General features: G+C 44.9%; 1 protein-coding gene across 33 annotated transcripts in view; it reads left to right on the plus strand.

Annotated features, from left to right (window-relative positions):
- Positions 1 to 23,548, plus strand: part of cast (calpastatin) — a 71,740-nt gene that overhangs the window by 17,692 nt on the left and 30,500 nt on the right. For 31 of the 33 annotated variants that reach the window (XM_035392367.1, XM_035392366.1, XM_035392336.1 and 28 more), the window contains one exon: positions 23,127 to 23,195. In XM_035392367.1, coding sequence (XP_035248258.1) covers positions 23,127 to 23,195 — 69 coding nt within the window. Of the gene's footprint in view, positions 1 to 7,760; positions 7,945 to 16,583; positions 16,605 to 23,126; positions 23,196 to 23,548 lie in introns of those variants that run through there. The other 2 variants (XM_035392349.1, XM_035392345.1) reach the window with 2 other exon arrangements.

The raw sequence follows: 23,548 nt of genomic DNA on the forward strand, positions 1-23,548 counted from the left end.
AACTATCAAGAAGTGGTGAAATTTTAACAAGTTTAACAAGTTTAGATATTTAGAGGCAGCCTTCCTAAAGTTATTGTGACAGTCCAGACGATTTGACCCTGTGATGTTACCCTGGAAAACACCCGTTACCCCAGCAACCCTGGTAATATGTTGTGGCCTCTTGGTATCTGTGAGAGTTTTGTCCTTGAGATTCATTAATGCTGTGCTGATTTCAGCTCTGTCTCTGTTTCCCACTGCGGTGTTGAATTAAACGGTGGCACGGGTCTTGACTTGTGTACTCCGCTGTCTCAGTAATGCCGTTTCCAGCTGACAGAGCAGAAACAGGTTTTCTTGGTGTTAGCGACAGCTGTCACGTTCATTTTCTCCTCGTTTCCTTTCAAGCTTACCCTGATAATCCTACATACGATTTGACTGGCATCTCTCAGTCTGTGGTTAGGTTAAAGGTCACGCTTCGTGGCTGTGTTGGGTTTTTTTTATTTGGTAAGTCTTTTCTTTTTTTATACTTGGAAAAACATTGCATGTCAATGAAATGGGAGCAACCACCAATTGGTGCATATGATAAGTATTATTATTCCTAAAAGTTATAATATTGCGGTGCGTTTAGGACTTTAATGTGACGGTTCTGAAATAATCATTACCTCATGTTTTCTCGCATCTTTATCTGCATACACGAGAAAGCGCTGGAGGTAAACCAGGAGGCCAGTAGGTAGTGCTCTCAGACTTGTGAGCATCACGTGACCACACTGGCTTCCTTTATTTTGAGTGCCCCGCCCCCTCACCACCTCTCCCTTCTTAAAAAGATCTCACCCGGGGCATGCCGTTGTGTTTTTGGCCGGGCGTGAGGCGTGTGGCCCCCCCTTCCCCCCCAGAGTGATCTCACTGCTCAAACTACGGTCCCAAAGGGCCGTATCAAGAAGTCTGCACTTTGTGTGCGTGTGCGTGCGTGCGTGTGTGCGTGCGTGTGCGTGCGTGCGTGGCTTCTTTTTAATCAGCAGCCAGTTCTGGCTGTCTGACACGGTGTATGGACTCACAATCATTGACTTAAGCGCCTTAATTTAAGTCAATGATTGAGCGCGCTGGAATACAGCTGGCGCTAGCTAGCGGTGGACCCTCTGGATGTTTTTTTGCAGGAGGGCCCTGGTGTAGAATTCGCAGACGGCTGCGTTTCGCGCGTTCTTTGACGCGAGGCGACCGGTGTACCTGTGAGGTTGGGCGGAGCCGATTGGGGCGAGGTCATCGGCATGCAGAGGGGCGAGAGCTCGCGCTGTTCCTGCCAGACGATGACAACAATGCTGAGAGAGAAAGTGGGCGTTGTCACGTTAGCCCCTGCATGTTTTTTTTTTTTTTTTTTCCCCGTGGCACAGATTTCTCGAGACAAGACGAGGCTCGTGCGCCGGCTGGCTGGCGTACTGGCTGAACCGCGGTTTTCGCGGAAAACCTAATTTCAGGCGTGTTGCTACACCGCTCCCAGGGACGAGCTTGCTGTTCGTTAGTCTGTCCTCTGACTGCTGGGCCGTGTTGCTAATATGGAGTTCGTGGGAAGTGAGTTTCACCAGCAACACCTGACCACGGAGCCCAGAGATGGATTTGGTCACTGATCCAGAAAAGAATTCACCCATGTATAAATATGATTGTTCTGGATATAGGTATATGTTGTGTATAGGTCTGATGATTGAGTGGAATTGCATGTGTGCATGTGTGTGTGTCTGTGTGTGTGTGTATATGTGTAGCATGCGTGTGTGTGCTGTGTGCATATGTGTACCCACGCGTGTGTGTGTGTGTATGGGTGTATTTGTGTGTGTGTGTGCATGTGTGTGCGTGTGTATGGGTGTATTTGTGTGTGTGTGTGTATTTGTGTGTGCATGTGTATGGGTGTATTTGTGTGTGTGTGTGTGTGTGCATGTCTGTGTGTGTGTGTGTGCGTGTGTGCATGTGTATTTGTGTGTGTGTGCGCGTGTGTGCGTGTGTATGGGTGTATTTGTGTGTGTGTGTGTGTGTGTGTGTGTGTGTGTGTATGGGTGTATTTGTGTGTGTGTGTGTGTGTGTGTGCGCGTGTGTGCGTGTGTATGGGTGTATTTGTGTGTGTGTGTGTGTGTGTGTGCATGTCTGTGTGTGTGTGTGCGTGTGTGCATGTCTGTGTGTGTGTGTGTGTGTGTGTGCGTGTGTGCATGTGTATTTGTGTGTGCGTGTGTTTGTGTGTATTTGTGTGTGCGTGTGTATGGGTGTATTTGTGTGTGTGCGTGTGTATGGGTGTATTTTTGTGTGTATTTGTGTGTGTGTGCGCGTGTGTGTGTGCATGTGAAGCTGACAGGGTGCCACTGAACTGCTGTCACCTCACATTCCCGCAGTGCGGAGAAGCCGGACGCTCGGATTCTCTGTGTATTTTTGGGGCAGGCATAAATTACAGCAGCAGCGTGTCCTGATGCAGACACTCATGGGGCAGATACCTTCCCCAAAACACCCCGCAGGACAGGCCACTACTGCAGGGGTTAGGCTGATTTACAGGCCAAGCTATTTTAGTAGCCCTGCTGGGGAACAACAGCGGTCCATATACTTCAGAGTCCAGACCTAACAATGTTGTACATAAACATTACTGAACAAACATCACTAATAGCAGTCAGTGGGCGGCTAATTCCTTGTGTGCTTGTGAGCGCTATTATATCGCTTACACTAAAATATTGCTGAAAGGCCTCCGCTTAGAGCAATCTGTTTCATTAAGGGACTTAATAAAAGCCATATGCAGCCTGTTTTAGCCCTTTCGCTGATGTTCAGGCTTATATTGTGTCTAGACCTGGGTCAAATACGTATTTGCTTTTGATACAAATGCTTTTCTACGCTTTACTGATCTTGTCTGTTGTGTTGGAACCAATGAAATACTCTCAAAAAGTGCTAACCCCGCCTTCTGGTCCTATTGGCAGGCTCAGTTACACCAGGGAAGAGCAATAGAGCACATGAAAGTATTTGAATCCAAAAACAAATGCGTATTTGACCCAGGTCTGATTGTGTCAGTTGTTTTACGGTGCAGTCCATACATTTCATTTTACAGTTACATCTTAAAATGCATTCTGTAGTCTTAAAAGCAGCGTGGCGCATATGGAAGATGGACGTGACTCGGCTGCGTAACTACATTTGCTAATATCTCCAGGACATTTTGACATGTACGAAACTATGTGTTCCTTAACTTTTAGAACTGAGATTCCTTCTTGTGATTTTTTTTCTTCTTTTTTTCTGAAGGGTGTGTTTTGTACTCACACCCAGAATGTCCCCCGCCCAAAAGCAGGCGGTGTGAGTTAGCAGCGGGACGGCGACCTCCGACCCCTCTGCTTCGCTGTGCCGGGCCGGGCCCGAGCGCGGTGATGTAAACAGATAAGGTTGCCAAGCGAGGCCGTTTCCTCTCGCTACCGCGGTTACGGAATGCAAGCTCCGCAATCTCCAGCTTTATCCAGACATGGCATGCAGGAGACCTGGCCGTCTGCAACCAGACGGGAGATAAGGGGTTTGGCACGGACCTTTTAGCCAAATTTTTTCCCGTGTCGATATTTTTAGCCTCCCCTGGGTTGTGGTAAAAAGAAATTTTTGCATTTATTTATTTATTTTTCTTCATTTTTTTTCTGTTTAAGTCTGAACCAGAGCCAGTTGCGACGTACCAGCTGCATTGTTCACTGCTAGACAGAACAAAACTGTTTCCGTTTGGGGGGGAAAACCCCTTTTTGGTTCTTGCTTTTGAAGCAAGCTGACTTCGCAATGTCTCCCCCTCAGCATTCTACTCTGTCACTTCCCGTCTGTTGTAAAACTCAGGAGGCCTATTGTCTTATTCACTGCTTGCAGCCATTAGAGGCCTTTGTTTTCACCAGAGGGTGTGTCTGTATCAAAACACACACAGTACAGCGTGTTCCACAGATGCCTGAGTGTGACACAGTTCTGGAATCAGTTCCAGTCTTTCAGAGTTGACAGTCGGAGGTGCGGTCTGTGAGTCAGCCGGCTGATTCTGGATCAGCGTTTCTCCCTGGCTTTTCACAGCAGAAATACTGCTACGCTGGCAAGCTGGTGTGAGGATCTTCCCCAGCCTCGTCATGTGGGATGTTATACGATAACCCGCCCATGTGCAGTTAGAGAGGGAATAAAACTGTTCACCTCCAAGTTTTTAATGCAGCTTTAAGCAATAAAATGGGCCAGTAATCTTCAGCTGAACTGACAGTTCATAACTGCAGGGTAATGGGTAGAGTCAGTACATTGCTGGAAGGGTGGAGTGTGTGTGCTGCACACTGAATATCCCGCCTGCATCCAGTGGCACTGAATTAGGGTTATACTGTTGGATCAGGAGGGTGAAGAGTGCTTAATTGCTTTATTATTACCTGAATACCTTCCCTTGGAAAACAGAGATAAGAGACAGGGGCAGATGTGGACAAGGTGAAAAGGCCTGTTGTGTTTATTTATTGCTTATCGATGCCATAGTGACTGAGTTAGGCTTGTCAGTACTGATGACACAACGTCTCCAACACATGCATGCATACATACACACTCACAGGCACACACACTCTCATATGCGCAGACAAACACACACACATATATGCACAGAGACACACACACAGACACACACACTCTCATATGCACGGACAAACACACACACGCATATGCACACACACACACACACACACACACACAGAGGCACACGCATACCCACGGGCACACACTCACATATGCACGCACAGATGCACACACAAACAGACGCACACATGCACAGAGATGCACACACACACGCAGACATATTGACAGTAGTGCCTTTCTTGCGTAACAGTTCGTGCTTGGGCCAGGCCAGATGATGTTAAATCACCCTGTCGACTTGCCCGCGGTGAACAAAGAAATATAGGCCAGGTTCTGTTGTTAGTGATGAAGGTTCCGTGTAAATTCTGTTATGTAACCTGGCCTTTAATGGAAGAAGCTTTAGAGCACATCTTATGAAGACGCTGGAGAGAAATAAATGTTAAAATAAATCTAGAGTGGCTGAGAGGGTCTTAAAGGAGTGATTACTTCAAGAGGCACTCACTATTTTTAACCTGCTTTTTAATACTTCTCCTCTTTTTTCCCCCTCCCTAATTGCAATGCCCAGTCATGGCCATTGGTCCAGAAGAGCGCAGACAAGCGTGTGCTCTCCTCTGAAGCATGTGATTGCATTACAGGTGTTTAGCAGACACTCTTATCTATTGCATTGCATCCATTTATACAGCTGGATATATACTGAAGCAATACAGGTTAAGTACCTTGCTCAAGGGTACAACGGCAGTGTCCCACCCAGGAATCGAACCTGTGACCTTTACGTTACAAGGCCAGTTCCTTACCCATTATACTACGCTGCCACCCCCCTCATGTGATGTGATGCCATCCGCCGCTTCTTATCATAGCGTTTGCAGGTTGAGCCTGTGCAGATATGAGTGTGAGGAAGACCGTTCACATGCAGCTCGTTGGGGCGGGGTTGGCGGTGCGAGATAAGACACACACACACACAGAGGCACACGCGCACACACGCGCGTGGGCACACACACACACACACACACACACACACACACATGCATACCCATGTGGCACACACACACATCCCTGGGTGAAGCTTGCACATTGGAAAGGAAGGGTCTCAGTCATCTGGGACTGCCTGGCATCTGTGAAGGGTCTTAACTGATACCAGACTATGGGGCCCAGCCATGCACTAGAACAGCTCCTTAACAGATTGCAGACCATGCAGCCTTTAACACGATATGCCCTGATCTTACTGTCAAAATTGCTGCCGGTCCTACTCACCTCTTTCACTGGTACAGTTAATTTCTTACTGAACAGAACACAGCGTGCCAATGTTAAAAGCTGTCAATATTGAGATTGGCAGACAATATTGTTGGTGATAGTTCCCCTTTTCTGTACAGCTTTTGCCGTTAGGGAAGAGATATAGTGTACCGTAGCATTGGTGGAAAAGGTATAAATGCACTTTTATCCCAAAGTCCGTCCATCCATCCATTATCTATACCTGCGTATTCCTGGGTGACGGGGTGACGGGGTACTGGAGCCTATCCCAGTGTGCATTGGGTGAGAGGTCACCAATCTCACTCACACTCATAGCTATCTATGGTACGTTTAGAGTCTCCAGTTACTGTGGGAGGAGTGGGGGGGGGGGGGAGATACCCACATGGACAGAACTCTGCACAGTAAGGGTACAAAATTGTGAACTATGGGAGAATGTTTGTTTTTATATTCAAAATATAATATTCAGATGTATTTCCTTTAATTATATTCAAATATATATTAATTGTGTCCAGGGGGACCAAATGGATTAATGAACATTTACCGTGAAAGGATTGTATTTGTCACTTGTCAAATCCTGAAATTTTATCTGAACTCAATTAATACTGTCTGTCAGTAATGAAGCATAACCGTGCTGGTTCATTCACCTCTGCTGCCAGTTTTTTTCTAAATAAATCGATGAACACTAGGGGGTGCTGTTGTGTTGTATCTTCTCCCCTTTGATCATGCTTATGACGGAGCACAATACCATATCTTTAAAATGTACTGCCTCTTATACAATACTGCAAACTGAAAAACTTCCAAAACTTTAGTAAATGAATTATTAAACCTGGCTAGAAAAGTCCGGTTTTAATCAGAGATAGGCTAGAGAAGTCCGGTTTTAATCAGAGAGGCCAGAGAGGTCCAGTTTTAATCAGAGAAGTCCAGTTCACAGCTCTTGAGTTTCTATTTGGGCTGCAGGGGTGCTGGATTACTGGATGAAATCCAGCTGTTATTTATAGTGCGTTTGCAGTTCACACACTGACTGCAGAGGAGACAAGCCTCTTAAGTGTTCTCCTCGCTCTTTCTCCCTCACTCCCTCTTTCTCTTTGTCCTTCTAGTTATTTTTTCCTTCAAATATGTCTCCTCCCCCTCTTCTCTCTTGCTTATCCCCTTTCCTGTTCTCATCCAATTCTCTCTCTCTCTCTCTCCCTTTCCCCTCCTCTCTCTCTTGCTAATTCTCTGCCCTGTTCTTGTTCTTTTTTTCCATCTGGTCTCTTTCCCCTCCGTCCGTCTCCCTCTCTCTTGCTTACTCCCTCGTTCTTCCGCTCTGTCCCCTCCCAATAGTTCTGACAGCTTTCCGATAGAAAATGTAATCTACCCTTTCTCTCTCTCTCTCTCCCCTGTCTGTCTCTCTCACTCACTCTCTCTCTCTCTGTCTCTCTCATTCTCTCCTTCCTCTCTCCTCCCTGCTCTGTAATTTTAGGTGTGGGCAGAAGAGGCTCTTGGCTTATTGTTTTTTTTCTCTTCCCCTCCCTCCCTCCCTCCCTCAGTGCATTTGGGCAGCACTGCTTAGATTCCTACGCAGTGACTGTTCCTGTCACACCCTCCCAGAGTCCTGCAACAGACGCTGCCCCCCCCCCCCCCCCCCCGCAACCTCTCTCTGCTTTCCTTCCTCCCCCTCCCTTTTTCCCCTTTCAAGTTTCTTGTTGATCTTTTATCAAAAACGCCTGTATATTTATGTGTCTTTGTTCTTTTTTTGTACTAAACAGAAACCTGTATCCTTACACCTTAACTTTGCTTGCCTCACGGAACGAGGCTGGTCCTGTTTATTTTTCCTGGCTAGCACCGAATGTGGGCGGGCAGAGGATTCCCCGGCTGGCCAATGGGCTCAGGCTGGTGCAGTGCCATCTGGGATATGTGGGCGGGGCTTACGTGTCACAGTCCCAGTGTGGGCGTGTTCTAGACTTTTTTTCCCTCCTCCCCCTTGCCCAGTAGTGTGCAAGGGAGAGTAGCTGAGTTATACAGGATCAGAGAGGGGATACGAGGTGACCGTCCTGTTAGACTGCACTCTGGGACTTGTACTGGATTTAACCGTGTAAGGAGGACCGGCAGACAGGACACACAAACGGAGACACACACACACGCTCGCGTGCGCACACACACACACCGATGGTGAGTACTCGCAGCCTTTTAAAAGCTGAAGCTCCTTGTTTCCTGTCACAGAGTCTGTGGTTTTGACTCACTGACAGAGTTCTTCTGCAGCCAGAAACGATTCAGGAAACTAGAGTGGGAACAGTCTTTTAACCTCTTCACTGCTTTGTGTAGATGTAAATGTCAGCTTTATCTGGGGGGGCGACCGAGTCTATGTAACCTTATTTGACTGAGACTGGCCCCGCTGCAGAACGGAAAAGTTTCGAGGAGTAGCTATAATTCAGGTCTAGGCAGTTTTTGCCTGAGGCCAAGGTGGGTAAGATCCAAATACAAATATCAGTTGAATCCAGTGAGCTGTTTCCTACCAGCTGTGACTCTCACTGGGTGTCGTAATGACGCATTCAAATAAAATACAGAGTAAAGGAACAAACACACAGCGTTCAACGTACTGCTGTAATCCCCAGGACTGCATTAGTGCAACACCCAGGCAACCATTTTGATGGGTGTGTTATTGGTAGGCCTTTTCTCTAATGGCATAATTGATGCTGTGCCCTTCTTTGTGATGGAGGCCGCAGTCACCACCCAACATTGTGCCTAATTTCGGTTGTCTCTTAAGTGGACAATGAGTCACTTTCACCGTTTTGGTTTTTTGCTTGTTTTTTTATTTATTATAATTTTTTTTTTTTTTTTTAATTGTCAGTGTTGGTGTTTCAGTGTTGGCGGTCTGGCACCCTTGTGGTGGAAGTGCCCGGCAGATGCGTTTCCTGTTTGAAGCGTGCCGGCATGTAAACACTTGTACATAGTTACGGATGCTTCACAGAGAGGCGCTAATTAGCGCATTTCTCTTTTAATACCATGGTTGCCATCCTTTAGCACCTCAGCTAAATTGGGTTCAGCAGCCTACAGTGTATATGCTTCTCACACAGAACACTGCTTCGTGGAAGCACCATCTCATTTAAGTATTCCAAAGTGAGAAATTATAGTTTTGTATATCATACACCTCTATAGTCTATATACACAGCATATATTACTGTCATAAATAGTTTGAAATGACTATACTTTTTACTTGTAGCTCTTGTTTAGTTCAATTTTCATTTTCATAATTTTATTTTTATGGTAAGGCAGCTTAAGTGAAGTTATTTGTAAATGCATGCTGTCTGTGTGCGTGCATGTGTTTGTGCCTTTGCTACGTACATATGCTAATCAATTCCTGAAGTAAAAAAAAAGAATGCAGACGACTTCTTATTGATATTACATACATATGTGTCTCCCTAAGCATTCTGTACATAGCATACTTTATCAGATACTACCTTGCCCTCTTGCAGAGTGTCAAATTCTCAAATGCAAATATGCCAGCTGGGTTATGGGGAGCTCACCACGCAGCCAGTGCTATTGGTCAATGCAGCAGTAATGTGTGGCCGTCTTGTGACGCAGCCGTGCTAGCTTCAGCACGATGGACCCGTTCTGCGCAGAAACCGGACTGCTTTAGCTGTGGGTAAAGGGTGGGGCTCGCGGAGATTAGTCATCATTCGCCTCGTGAATGAGGAATGAGGACAGGGTAGCGAACAAACGGCACTTTCGCACGTCAGTAATCCTCGTGCGAGAACAGGATTTAACTGCCGGTTCCGAAGCGGGAGGCTGTGTTCTGCGTTCGCCTGGAATTGGCTCTGCCCTGTGCATGTCCTCTGACTGTTAGCATTCCTGCCGCTGCCGAGTCTTGTTTGAATATTTTTTGGATGTTTCAGAGCCGCTCGCGCAACGCCCCGCCCCTCATCCTTCGGGTGCGGCTGAGGTTTCCCAACCAAAGCCATCTGCTTGCGCTCAGATTTCTGAGCACGGAAAAATGTTTTTTTGAGAACTGCCCCGTAACTGTCTGCGCGACCTGTTGTTCTTCGCCGGCCCGTCTCTGTAACTCTCGCGTTTACGTTTGAGTTTACAGCCCGTGTTCCTCCGAAGCTGCGGGCGTTGGTGTTTGCTTCCTGGCAGGCAGTAACTGTACACCCGCCTCTCCCCCCTTCCGCCGGGGTCTCTCCGTCTCTCCCGCAGCCAGCGAACTGTGCTTCAAACAGACGCGAATGTGCCAGGGTGGTCGTGGCGCTTTTCTGTTTGAAACATGTGATGAAGTTGCTACACGGCTGTATTGGGTGAAGGTGACAGAGAGTGCTTTTGGCTGAGTCATCACAAGCATGAATACAAAAATGTGATGCTGTTAGCATTTTTTTTCCTTTTTTCTATCTTTGTGCATTTGTATGCCCTCATGCAGTTGGCGTGTGCCAGTTATCATTTCAATTTGGCCGCTTTGTCAGTGTGAAAGTCAGTAAGTCCCTTAAAGCATTGGGTGGTGTCTGTAAACAGTAGTCTGGGGTGGGTGGGTCCATACCTGAGTCTCGTAGGTCAGAGGAGGTATGCATGTTTGGAATGCTAATACTTTCAGATACACACACATCACACATACAGACACACATTACATTACATTACATTCATTTGGCAGACGCTTATATCCAAAGCGACGTACAAAAAAGTGCATTTCATGGTCGTAGACAACTGCACAACTGCACACATGTGTACAGACACAGACATACACACACACTGACACTCACACACACAAAAATAAACACACAGATATGCACACACATCACACAGACACACACACATGCGTACAGACGCAGACACACACACACAGCCTCTTCACACAGCACACCGTTCAGTGGCAAATCAGCTCTGATAAGGCACATTTGATCCTCGTTGAACTCGTAAGAACTCTGTGAGTTGGATTGACATGATTCGTATTATGAGAGTATGTTAGCGTGTGTTAAGATCGTCCCCTGTAATTTCTGTAGGGGGCCCTTCTCTCACCTTTGTGCTCTGAGTTACCCAATCATGCCTTCGGCCGGCAGAAGAGTTGTCCAATCACCAGCTCTGCTTGCAGTCACATGCTCTTTGGGATATCTCTGGTGTAGACTGTGGAATGCAAAACATCAATCAATCACTCAATCCTAGATTGGGCTGTCGGATGATGTTCCACAACAGCATTCGCCAGTCTTGCTATTTTAACAGGAACACCAAAATTGCAAGCTACTCGCTGAAAACCACCTGTGGAATTTCACAGCTCTGAGAACTATTCTCTTTGATCGTTTCAAAATCGCATTGCTTACGCAGTTTTCCTCTGGCTGCTCCGGTTTCCTCCCACCATCCAAAGGCATGCAGGTTAGGCTAATTGGACACTCTATTTTGCCCATAGGTATGAGTGAATGATGTGTGGGCCCTGCATTGGATTGGCAACCTGTGCAGGGTGTATTCCTGCCTATTGCCCAATGCATGCTGGGATAGGTTCCAGCCCCCTGTGAACCTGACCAGGAATAGAGACAATGGATGGATGGATGGGTGGATGATTTACACATTAACAGGACAAGTAGTTGTCTGAATGTACATTATCAATAGCAAAGGGAATGACTTAGGATAATGGTTAGCTGTAAAAATCATTGGGGCCACCTTATATTGAACATAGGTCACTTTGAGGAGGACCCTGACCCTTCTTGTGTTGTTGAAACTTTAAACCTTTTGCACAAGGTTCCTGTCTGCGGAGTCCTATTGCCTAGGAGTCCTCTACGTGCTCGCCATAAAGGTGTTTAGCTGGTAGCTCCAGAAAATAAAGACCACAAACAACCGATAACAGATGGTTTCCATCTTCAGGATTTTGTGCGGAGTGGAATTCTGTGGTTGGCAGGTAACAGCCACACGCGCATGAAACGCTTTGAGGCTGCAGGTGCTCACCTGGAAGAGATTGTTCCGTGCCCACCAGAGACTCCAGGTTCCCTGAATGAGTTTCATATGTGCACCAATTGTAAAACCATTTTCATAGAATGTAGTGCGCCGGTTTAATTAAACTAGATTCAATACTAGTAGTAAAGAGTGACAAGTGGTATTTTCCACTCAAGGTAAACCCTTATGCCCTATGGGAAATTAGCAGAAAGGAAAAAACAAATGCAAAACCCCACACTGAAGTTCTCCCCCGACAGTCATGCCAAGAAATAATCGTTAATTAGATTTAAAAAAACGTGTTAAATAAAATGAGTTCAAACATGTAGTAGTTCTCAAACGTGTACAGTTGAGGATTTTATTTAACAGGGTGGCAAAACCAGTCATAAGCTTCATGTTTTGACTGGTTTTACTGGTTTACTGAACCAGGGAACATAGCTGGTTAGGACAGTAGGAGGAGCAGACCGGCGAAATGTGAAGTTAGACGTGTGAATTGCCCGCCTGGTTTAGCCATAATTTGGAATGCAGCGCTGTGTCATTTTATGGAACCATCAGCGTCATGTTAAATATAATACCAGTCATCAGGGATGTGATTATTCCCGATTAATAAGGAAATATAATATGGTTTTTAGGCCCTAAGTATTTGCCGGGATTAAAGCGTTACCCTCGGTGTTTACTGAAAGAATTAACGTCAGTCTTGCAAAGGGGGGCGGCAACAGTGCTTGTTCTGCACTTGAACTTGTGACCTTCTGGTTAACAGCCATAGTCCTTGACCTCTGACCCCATACTAATACAGTACTCCATGAACATTACTGCACATCAAGGCTTCCTTCCAAGAAGGAAGCTTTCCTCAGGTACAGATGATCCGTACAGAAACTAGTCAGGCTGGATGTGTGTAATCCATTTTATTCAGATTAATGCGTCATCTGGGCCGTGCCACAGAGCCTTCAGAAAAGCCAGTGTCCAAAGCTGCTGTTCTGTTCAATTCAATTCAATAAACTTTATTTATCCCCAAGGGGCAATTAATTACTGGGCATATCATCAATCAACATCAAAAACCAACGGGACACAATACACACAATAATAACCTGACATTACATACAACAGAAATTCAAATAAACAAGGTAGAAAAGAAAGGGCAGTCCAAAAAAAAAAGCAATAAAAAGGTATGGAGTATGTATGTACGCGTAAAAACACACGCACATGTACAAATACAATTTTATCACCATGTTCAGGACCCCCACGCTCCCGTGTTCCGTTCACTGTATCTTTCTGAATGAGCTGTGTTCAGTTAGACCTATGCTGAAGCTCCCTGGATGAGCCAATGGCGTTGGACAGTCACGTGCGATGCTTCCCGTTCCAATTGTATAGCCATTTTGGACCCATGACTCCAAAAACCCACAAGTTTAAAACACTTTTTTTTTTAGTCAGGAAATGCTTACTCAATTTGGCACACCTAAATCCTTTTGTCGTTCTTCAGTTACATAGTGACAAACAGCAGTGACGAGCAGCAAATGGAAATGTTCACCCAAATTGTAACAGGTGTTTGATTTCCCGCAGGTGAATGGGTTTTCAGGTTTGCATTGCGGCTCAGGTTTTTAAATGCCGAATCAAAGTTTCCGATTGGGCTGGGAATGGCCCTGTCGTCCATGTGTTAGTCACCTGCTGTTTGTACGGCACATCTAAAATAGAACCACAGGTATCCATTACAGGGATTGGCCACCAATGGCTTACCGTAATTGAGCACCAGTTATAACGTACATATTGACTAACCTGATTATCAACTCGCACTTTCCTCCTGTCTGCTCTTAATCTTAATCTACAGGAGGTTCTGGTTGGTAACAGGAATTTCCTGTGCTTCTGAATGGCTTCACGTGCATTGTATAACTCCTTAATTTCTCAAACCTCATCAGGTTTGAATGAGCTTCAACGGTAGAACTTTCAGTGTTTACCATACTGACACTGTGCATAAAGTTATATTTCTATTGAACCTTGTGGGGTAATTTGTCTTCTGCATTTGACCTGTCCTAGTTACTTAGGAGCATTGGGCAGCCACAGTGCAACACCTGGGGACAGACTCCAGTTCTGAGGCCAGTGCCTTGGTCATGGGGGGAGGACATCTTGATGGAAGAACAGAATTCGAAAACCTACCAAACCTTTTTGCTTCATAGTATCTAGGCTTCTTAGTATTTGCCAATGCAGCAGCTAACTCGCAACAAACACTGTGCCTGCATCTGATCCCAAACCACAAGCTCTGTAGCCACGCCCACCCCTCCCCTCACAGAAAAGAGCACCATGCCCAGAAACGCCCCAAAAGCATTTTGGAATAACAAGTACAGGTAAACGGTGCACAAACGTGGCTAAAGTGTGTAAAGACTGAGATTGCCAGTGCCACATAGATATGCCTTAGCATTGTTATTTTATAATATTTTCCAAATAAAAAATCCTGCATAGTATGCCTTTAGCCCCTTAAAGAGTGTTCTGTGGTGGCGAATGGTCAGCCTACAGCCATCAGCAGGCCTACTGCCTCCGAGCAAAATGGCCACGTTGGAAACATCTTTCTCATTCTCTCCTTTTGACTTGTTTTGCTGTTCCGTTCAGCTTGTTTCTTGAGCTCAGAATCATTATCATTTTCTTTCTTTTAAAAAAATAATTTTCTCTTATTTAAGTTCAAAGACACATTGAGTGCAGGTGCTCTCTTTCACAAGGGTGCTGGATGTACACATAAAATGCAACAAAAAACCAGAAAGGAAAATTGGTGTAAAGTAAAATAAATATTAGATATAGCATATAAAAGATACTACATATAGTCATTTAAAATGGTAACTAAAAGACGTGGAATAAAATAAATTAAAATGACTTAAAACATTATAAAACATTCACTCGCAATTTGCAATTTCTAAACATGACCTTAGGAACCTAATTTTTTTACGTTTTGAAGCCAGGCCTGAATGCAAACCTGAAGCAGTGGGAGGATGGCTTCCACCTTGATTCCCACCGGCAGAACTGGCATCCACATGTTCTTGCCAACTGCATGCAAAGGAATATGGATATAAGCAGAATGTTTGCTTTGTGCGCGCGCTTTTTAACAGTGCATATAAAAGCACTCGGTAAACCCACCCAGTAAGAGGTACCTTTGCATAATAAAAATAGTCCCTCTTTTTGTTAGATTTATTGATTCTCTTGTTATTTAGTTCTTTATTCCCGTGGGAACATAGCTAACTGCAGTGTGGCGTGAACATGGTCTGCAGTAAGGGAAAATGGAGTTTCCTTTTAGGATGTTACGTCACCAATAATTAAAATATTTTTAAAAAAAAGCAACACACTGTACTTGCCCGGCTTAGTATGTGGGTTTTCAATTATTCCTTTGTTTACATCAGGCAAGAACCGGCATTGTACAGAATGTGTGCATGTTCTCCTGTCCTTATCCATAATTCAGAAGCATTTAATTTCATTTATTTTTTGGTCTGTTTACAAGGCAGCCACTTCCTCAGTCAGACTCTGTTCACGGTTCTGGATCCGCTGCTCGCTGTCGTTTTAAGATGGCTCTGATCTGCCTGCGCCCCCCTGGTGTCAGCGCCCTGACATCTGCTTGTGGTTTTTGGAAGTGCGCAGGAGGATTCCAGGCCTCCAAAGCAGTTGCCAGGCCTCAGCAAACGTTGGGTGTGTCCAAAAATAATCCACAGCCTTTCTGTTACACTCTTTCTTTCATTTAATTCCCCCCCTCCCCCCCATGTAAGATCCTGTTCGTTGGTAATCACTTGGCAATATTTATGAGAACAACATTTCATCTTAGTTTAATTTAGCAGTTTACTTGTCAAGGTCAATGTGCATTAATAACATTTCTGTAAATGTGCCAGAGTTAGCCAGGGAGGCTAATTTTTGTCTGTAGGCCTTGGGCTACGTGTCTTTGGATGAACATTATGGCTAGCTGCTGCTGCTACCTTGTTATTGGGGCGTTTGGCGTGAAGAGGAACTCACAGTAGCAGTGCAGTGGGTTAGGGTATTGGGTCAGAGTGACCTGCTATGCAGTGTGCTCTTTCTGGGTCTTGGGTAAGGGGGGCGAGGGGGGGGGGGGGGGTGGGGGAGGGTGGAGCGTTGTGAACCACCGCGCTATCTTTCAAAAACATTTGGAAATCTCCTCCCATGTAGCCTGTGAGATGGCAGAACCTGGCAGCGGCCACTGGCACCAGCTGGGCACTGTGTCTGCTACAGACCTGGGTCAACTACGTATTTGTTTTGGATTCAAATACTTTTCTACACTTTTCTGATCTTGTCTGGTGTATTGGAACCAATGAAATACTATCAAAAACGGCAAACTCTGCCTTCTGGTCATATTGGCAGGCTCGATTACACCAGGCAAGATCAATAGAGCACAGAAAAGTGTTTGAATTCAAAACAAATATGTATTTGACGCAGGTCTGGTCTGTTAGCTTTCTGGTGATGTAGAACCTACGCTAACCGTGCTTTGTGTCTGTTAGCATGCTGTTAATATGTTAATGTAGAGCCTGCTATGTTGTGCTTTGTGTCTGTTAGCGTGCTGCTAATGTAGAACCTGCAGTATTGTTTTCTTGTGTCTGTTAGCGTGCTGCTAATGTAGAACCTGCAGTATTGTGTTTTCCTGTGTCTGTTAGCATGTTGCTAATGTAGAACCTGCAGTATTGTGTTTTATGGGGCCTCAGCAGGTGCTTGACTGCTGACATGTTTTGTGAAAATGATTCACCCAATCACACTGCACAAATGCAAACAAATGTTTCATGCTAAGACACTAGTTTCCTCCCATGACTGAACTAACCAGTTGGACAAGCTGTAAACAACTAGGTACTTAATGCACTGAGGAGAAATGGATGAGAGCAAATAGAATGAGAGAGAGAGAGAGGATCAGAACACTCCACCCTGTCGTGCCACGGGTGCAGATGGAGGTACGGTACGCTGGCTCCGACAGGAAAGCACACCTTTCCAAATCTGTTATCTGTTTGTTTGCAAAAGCCGAGGGCTCTTTGAAGTGTAGGTGGATCACACCTGCTAAATTTGATGCCGTGATTCTGGGAAATGCGTGTTTTGAATAGCAAATTTTTTATAAATTTCATAATATAAAGGTCATCTCAGGCAAAATAAGATCGCTTCATACTTACCTTTATTCGGTATTTAAAAATGCATAATAAAAGCGACTTACCTTTATTAGGTGTAATAATAAAAGTGCATTAAAGAACTGCACGTGTGCCTGCATACATATGCATACATTTGACTAATACTCAAACAAAATGTGAGTAAAATACATTTTAAAGTTACATTTTGTAAACCTGGAATAGTGGGGCTTCTGTGTTGCAGTATTTAAGGTCCAGGGAGAATGTTTCTAATAATTTTATAATTATAAGCATATAATAATAAATAATAAATATAGGCAGCAGTATAGTATAATGGGCAAGGAACCTTAAGGTCACAGGTTTGGGTCCCAGGTAGGACACTGCCGTTGTACCCTTGAGCAAGGTACTTAACCTGCATTGCTTCAGTGTATATCCAGCTGTATAAATGGGTACAATGTAAATGATATGTAAAAGTTGTGTAAGTAACTTTAGATAGGAGCGTTGGCTTAATGCCTGTAATGTAATGTAATAAAATTGTGTGACAGTTGAAGGGTGTTAGTTAAGGTAAGGGTGAGTGGAAAAATGGGAACTGACAACGGAAGTGAGAATAATCTTCCCCAAAAATACTAAATAAGCCATGACCGTAATAGTGGTCATGCGTGTGTGTTCTGACCATAACAGCAAGCATGAGTGTGTGTTCTGACCATAGAAGCAGTCATGAGTGCGTGTTCTGCATGTGACAGTGGTCAGGTGTGCGTGTTCTGACCATAACAGTAAGCATGAGTGTGTGTTCTGCGTGTGACAGTGGTCAGGTGTGTGTGTTCTGACCATAACAGTAAGCATGTGTGTGTGTTCTGAGTGTGACAGTGGTCGTGTGTGTGTTCTGAGTGTGACAGTGGTTATGAGTGTGTGCTCATGGTGTGATACCAATTGGCACAAACATGTTTTCCTCCCAATACCCTAGTTTCTTTGCTTTTGGGAATATCATGGGGGTTTACAGTTTACGCAAGATGAATCTTTTCGGTCGAATTGCAAGAAAGGCCCACCCCAGGTTAGTTTCTGAGAGTCTTCCCAATCAGACAGAGATCTGAGCCTGTATTGGGGGGAAAAAACATCTCGCATTAGGAGTGCTGATCTACGATCAGGCTTAGCTCAGCCACATCCTAACTTTATTCATTATGAGCTACAAAAACTGGTCCTAGATCAGTTGTCCTACTCTGTGATGCTTCATGCTTTATGAATACTTCCCCTGTTCCCCAATCCAAAAGTTCTGCCCTGCAATGCCCCTTGACCATCCGGTGGTCCCACAGGAAGGGTGCGTGTGTATTCCCGGTACCGTGATGCCGATGGATTGTTCGGCTGAGATGACGGTGTTTTGGCATCAGCAGGTAACCATGGAGACACCTGAGCTGGTTCCTTATTTAATCCACTCCGTGCACACCCAACCAGTAGTGGCGCCAGGATTCCAGTCATGGGTGTACCCAAAAAAATTTGTGGGTGGACCAGGGCGGGGGGGGGGGGGAGGGGTTGGTGATCGCGGACTAGGGGGGAACCTCAGATTTTTTTGGAATGTACCAATCAAAAACTGGGTGTCCTAGGCATACTCGGGACACAGTGTGCTGTTGCCAGTGCACCCAACCCAACCAAACCCAAACAAACGGGAGACTTGGATGTGTAAAAATGCAGCCGAACTACAGTTTTTTTGTGTAAGGGCAATGTGTCATCGTTCAACAGAGAACAACGCAACGCATGCGCAATTGTATGAGAGAGTTTTGCTGGGAATTTTGGCGAAAAAGCCTCTTTTAAAAGTTGTCAGTGAAATTCAGAGGAATTTTATTGGCGGCTGGTACTAAAGCACTGATTTATATTTCTTTTTTATTTAAAGTAAAAGATTATTTTGATCTTGCCGGTGTAATACAGGCATTTTGAATAGAGTGCCTTGGTTCCTGTTTTGCTTTTGATTCAGCTCCATCAAAGAGCACCCCACCGCCCAGCCACCAAAAGTCACACCTTTTTTTAAAATTGGGAAGCAGATACCCGTTTGGATGGCACTTCGCTCTGATGTTGGGAGTGCGTTACCGTTAGCAACACGCCTCGGCAGCGCACGGGTGAGTTTATGACCTCTGCTGCCGCTGGCTCTTTTTCGGTTTTGCTGTTTGTTGTTCTCCCAGCCCTGTCGCTCAACAACACCCAGACCCCCCCCCCCCCCCCCCCCCCACGGGGTGTGTTGCGTAACCTGACTGAAAAAGAGACTGCGTCTGTGCTGCCTTCTCCTGGCTAGCGCAGAGCAAAGCTATTCAGGTCAGTTCCAGGCCCGGTTCAAACGATTATTTGAAATACTTGATTCAAAATAATTTTATATAATATAATGTTTTTAAATGATTTTCTTTTCTTTTTTTTTTTTAATGAGAGCCGACAGCCCACTCGCCTGTCGTATTTCTTGCTTTATTCCGACAGGTTGAAAGCATTGAGGGTAACAGACAGAATAGGGATCACAGCTCAGCAGATGCCCTGTCGGGGAACTGAACCCATACCCATGCGGGATTTGGTGGGTGGGGGCCATGGGTGGGTGCAGGGGAGATCATACATGATAAAGAGTTGTCTGCCCTGTGGTGACTGTCATTATAGTGTAGTCTGTATAACCTTGACATGAAGTTATTATTTTAGTTTTTCTTTAGAATAGCTTCACTTTTTAATGAGCCCTGCAGTATTTAGTTAGTTGGCCAAGTCCATACCAAGTCCACGGCTGTCACCGTGACTATAGTTGTACCCTTCTTTGCAATTCAAAGGCCGCAGGTTTGATTACCACTTTGGGGCGCTGCCATTGTGCCCTTGGGGAAAGGCACTTAACCCAAAATCGCTTCAGTAAAAATATCCTGTTTGTATAAAATGGGGCCATTTGTCAAAATGTAATCTGGGCAAATCGGTAGGATCAGAGCGTTCGCTCAGCGCTGTAACGTGAGATGGCCGACTCCTCACCGAGGCGATCAGCGGCCACATCACAGCAGTGAAAATGATGACGTGAGCGAGCGAGCAGTTTGAAAGCATTCGGGATGGGCAAAGGCCTTCCAAGGGCTTAAGGGCAGTCTATAAATGGTGGCCAACCAAGTGCATTAACAGGGATTTATTTGCCCATAGATCCACCCTTGATGCTTTTATGGCTATTAAGGATCCAGTCTGTGCAGGGTTGAGTGTGGGGTGGGGTGGGGTGGGGGGGTGGTTAAAAATAACCCATTGCTCCTGGGTGGTGACAGGACTGATGCATCACCTAGCGATGGAAAGAATACCCACAGACCAGCTGGGCAGGGAGGGAGGCACCCTCAACACTGTCACACCAAACAATGGCGGGCTTGGGCGGGTCTCGCCCTTGCGTGAGCGCCACCCAAGCCCTGTTTTAGCGGTTAAACCCATTAAGGGGTAAGGTCACGTTTGTGTTTTAACTGAACATTCTAATGCTGTTGTTTAACAGTCGCTACTGGTAATTGAAAGGAATTCATATGTAATTGCATTTGTATAGCACTTTTCCAATGCTCAAAGTGCTTTATAGTGATGAGTGGGAACTCACCCACACCCACCACCAATGAGTAACACCCACCTGAGAAATGCACGGCAGCCATTTTGCCACTCGCCACACATTATCTAAGGTGGAGAGGGAGAAAACGTTTTTTTTTTTTTTGCCAATTAAATCTGGAACCAATGGAGTTCTAGAACACTGACTTAGAATTTTGAGGAAAAAAACATTCCAAAAAACCTGCTGTTCAAAGGGTATGGCTGACACTGGAGGTGACCAGGTCTTTTCATCGCATTTATCCCTCAGGAAGTTGTCTGGATCAAGCCGCTGTCTGAATCACTGATACCCCCATAACACTGGTAAAACTTCTGCAGTCTATGGACCGTTACATCCATTTTTACCAATATTTAGAATTTAATTTTTAGAATTAAATTATCTTTTAGTTGCTGAAAAAATTTATTATAAAAAAAAATAATTAAAAAAAAAAGAAGTCATTGAAAACATGAATAATGTGTGTGCCCTGTGATAGATAGGTGGCCTGTCCAGGGTGTAATCCTGCCTCTCGCCCAAATGCATTCTGGGATAGGCTCCAGCACCCCCCGTGACCCTGCCCAGGATAAACGGTTGTATAGATAATGGATGGATGGATTGAAAACATTTTTCTTTTCTCCAAGTTGACGTGTTGTAAATGCGTGCTTGTCCCAGGTCTGGGCGTGTGGTTTGGCAAGCTGTACGGTTCTGCTGGTGTCAGGACAGGCCAAAGTAGTGGCACCTGTTTGCAGACCTTGCTGTGCTGAGTTCAAGATGGATGGGTGTGGTAGCCCGTCAGGAGAGAGCGAGAGAGAGAGAGAGAGGGTTGGGTAGGAGAGGGCGGAGAGGGGTGTGGAAGGGGTGCGGTGCACGATTTTTGTCGTCAATGCATGTCAATGCAACACAAAGCGACAGCTTCCTGACTCCCTTGCTCTTCGCCGCAGCCTTCGTATTGGTCCCGGCCCGGCGGTGTAATGGCGAGGGAGCTGGATTTGGTTTGGTTCCCAGCAGGAGCGCTGAAGTTATGTCACTTCATTACGTCACCGCCCTTCAGCACACCGCTCGTATCCAGGGCAACCAGCACAACATTCAGCTGTTTTGCTTCGTATCCCTTTTATGCTGCTGGATGTACACTGGAGCAGTGCTGCTTAAGCGTCCTGCTCAAGAGCACAACAGCTGCGTCCTACCCAGGAATCGCACCTGCAGCCGCTGGGTTGCAAGCCATTCACAGATATACCCTTGAGCAGCACAGTTAGCCTTAAGTTCATTACTTTACATTACAGGCATTTAGCAGACGCCCTTATCCAGAGCGACTTACAGAACTTAAAAAAAATATATATATATTTTTTTTATTTGCATGTATCCAATTATACAGCTGGATATATACTGGAGCAATGGAGGTTAAGTACCTTTTTCAAGGGTACAACGGTAGTGTCCTACTGCGGAATCAAACCTTTAGCTTACAAGACCAACTCCTTACCCATTACACTACGCTGCTGCCTCTGTAACATATCCTGCTGTATCAATGTTTTGTATGTTAAAATTTTTTTTTTTAAGTGTAATCTGTGTAAGCTTCTCAGGATAAGAGTGAAATGCAGTGCTCCTCCAGTTTACAAAACTGTACACAGACTGGTAATAGACTATTGTTATTGAAATGATGAGATGCACTCATGGTTAGGTTGAAGCAACAATGTGAAAATTTCATGGTATGTTATCGGTTAGCCTGATTAAAAACCGCCCTGTATGACTGTGTCCGTATGCCTATCTATAACTCAATTTTTGGCTGTCTGAGGAGGCTAGTTCTGACGGCATTGTTCTTAGTCGTCTACATTCTTTTGTTTTTTGTTTTTTTTCCAATTCTGTATGCACCATGATCTGACCTGGATCAAGTACTGCAAGTTTTTCCAAAGACTTTAATCCTTTAGATGCCGGTGAAAGCATTCCTCATTTTTTCCGCCGAAAATGTGACTGCGGCCTGTGTGAAAGGGTGGGAAACTACTTTGTGCTGAATACTGGTCAAATTAGATGTTTCTTGTTTACAATGTCCCTGGGACTGACCCTGAAACTTTGAGTCTCGTTGATAAGGTTATTGAAATGTTCTGCCCTTCTCCTGGTGCTGATAATATGAGCAGCGGTGCTCCTCCTCCACTGGTGCTTGTTGTTCTGAACCTGTGTTTCACTGATTCAGAAAGGGGCATCACCTGTTTAAAAAAACATCACCAGTTTTTTAAAATCACCCTTTTTCATCATTTTCATTTCAATTTGCTTTTTTGATTTTGCTTCTTTGATTTTGATTTTTTTGCAAAAAAAATCAACTAGGCCATAGTGATAGTTGAAAATAAATCCTCAGTGTTCTGGCTACTAATGTTTGTTTTGTTTTTTGTTCTAAAGTATTTTTTTATATCAAATATATTAGTAACTAAGATTTAGTGACATTTAGTAGTAGAGTTCTTCTAACTAAGATGGGGAGGTTTATTTAGTTCTGATATAAAATCGTTCAGGAAAAATCTTCAATCAAGGGTGAATTATTTTGCTTCCCTGTTGTACCTGTACATTTTCCACCTTACAGGTATATCGCTGCTGCCACAATTAGGAATCAAAGCTTTATATGAATGAACAAAGACAACCATTTTTTATTGTTTTATTTTTTTAGAGCATGAATATGAAATGTAGCCCTGACTGAAAAGTGTTCTTCTCTGTGTATTGACAGTGTATTGATGCTGTCCATAATGTTTATCTCCCTCTCCCTCTCTTTCTCTCCCCTCCCTCCTCCCTCTCTCCCTCCCTCCTTCTCTGTCTCTCTGTTTTGTCTGCAGTCTCAACAAAAACAGCCCACTTCCGCCCCAGTGGGGCTGGCTTCCACTGGGAAGCCTGCTGAATTTGAGGTACAAACCCTCTTCTCTGCAAACATCTCCAAAAGTGGGACAAATACACCAACCCCAACCCTAACCTCTTCTCTCCAAACACCTCCAAACCTGTTCAAACCAGGGACAAATACTGTAAACCCAGCCATAATCCTAACCTCTCTAAACTTGGGACAGAATACAGAAAACCCTTCAAACTGTTTAGATGCAGCTGAAATGTTGAAATCACTGCTGCAGATGCCAACAAACCACAGAATTTTCAACAAACCACATTACATAATCATTTTTCTCCGACTCTTGAATAGACATTTCCTTTAAAACTGTCTGTGATCACTGCAGGATTTCACTAGGGTATGGAAAGGGGTTTACAGGGG

Source organism: Anguilla anguilla, chromosome 14 (genome assembly GCF_013347855.1).
Source record: "Anguilla anguilla isolate fAngAng1 chromosome 14, fAngAng1.pri, whole genome shotgun sequence".
NCBI classification, from domain to species: Eukaryota; Metazoa; Chordata; class Actinopteri; order Anguilliformes; family Anguillidae; genus Anguilla; species Anguilla anguilla.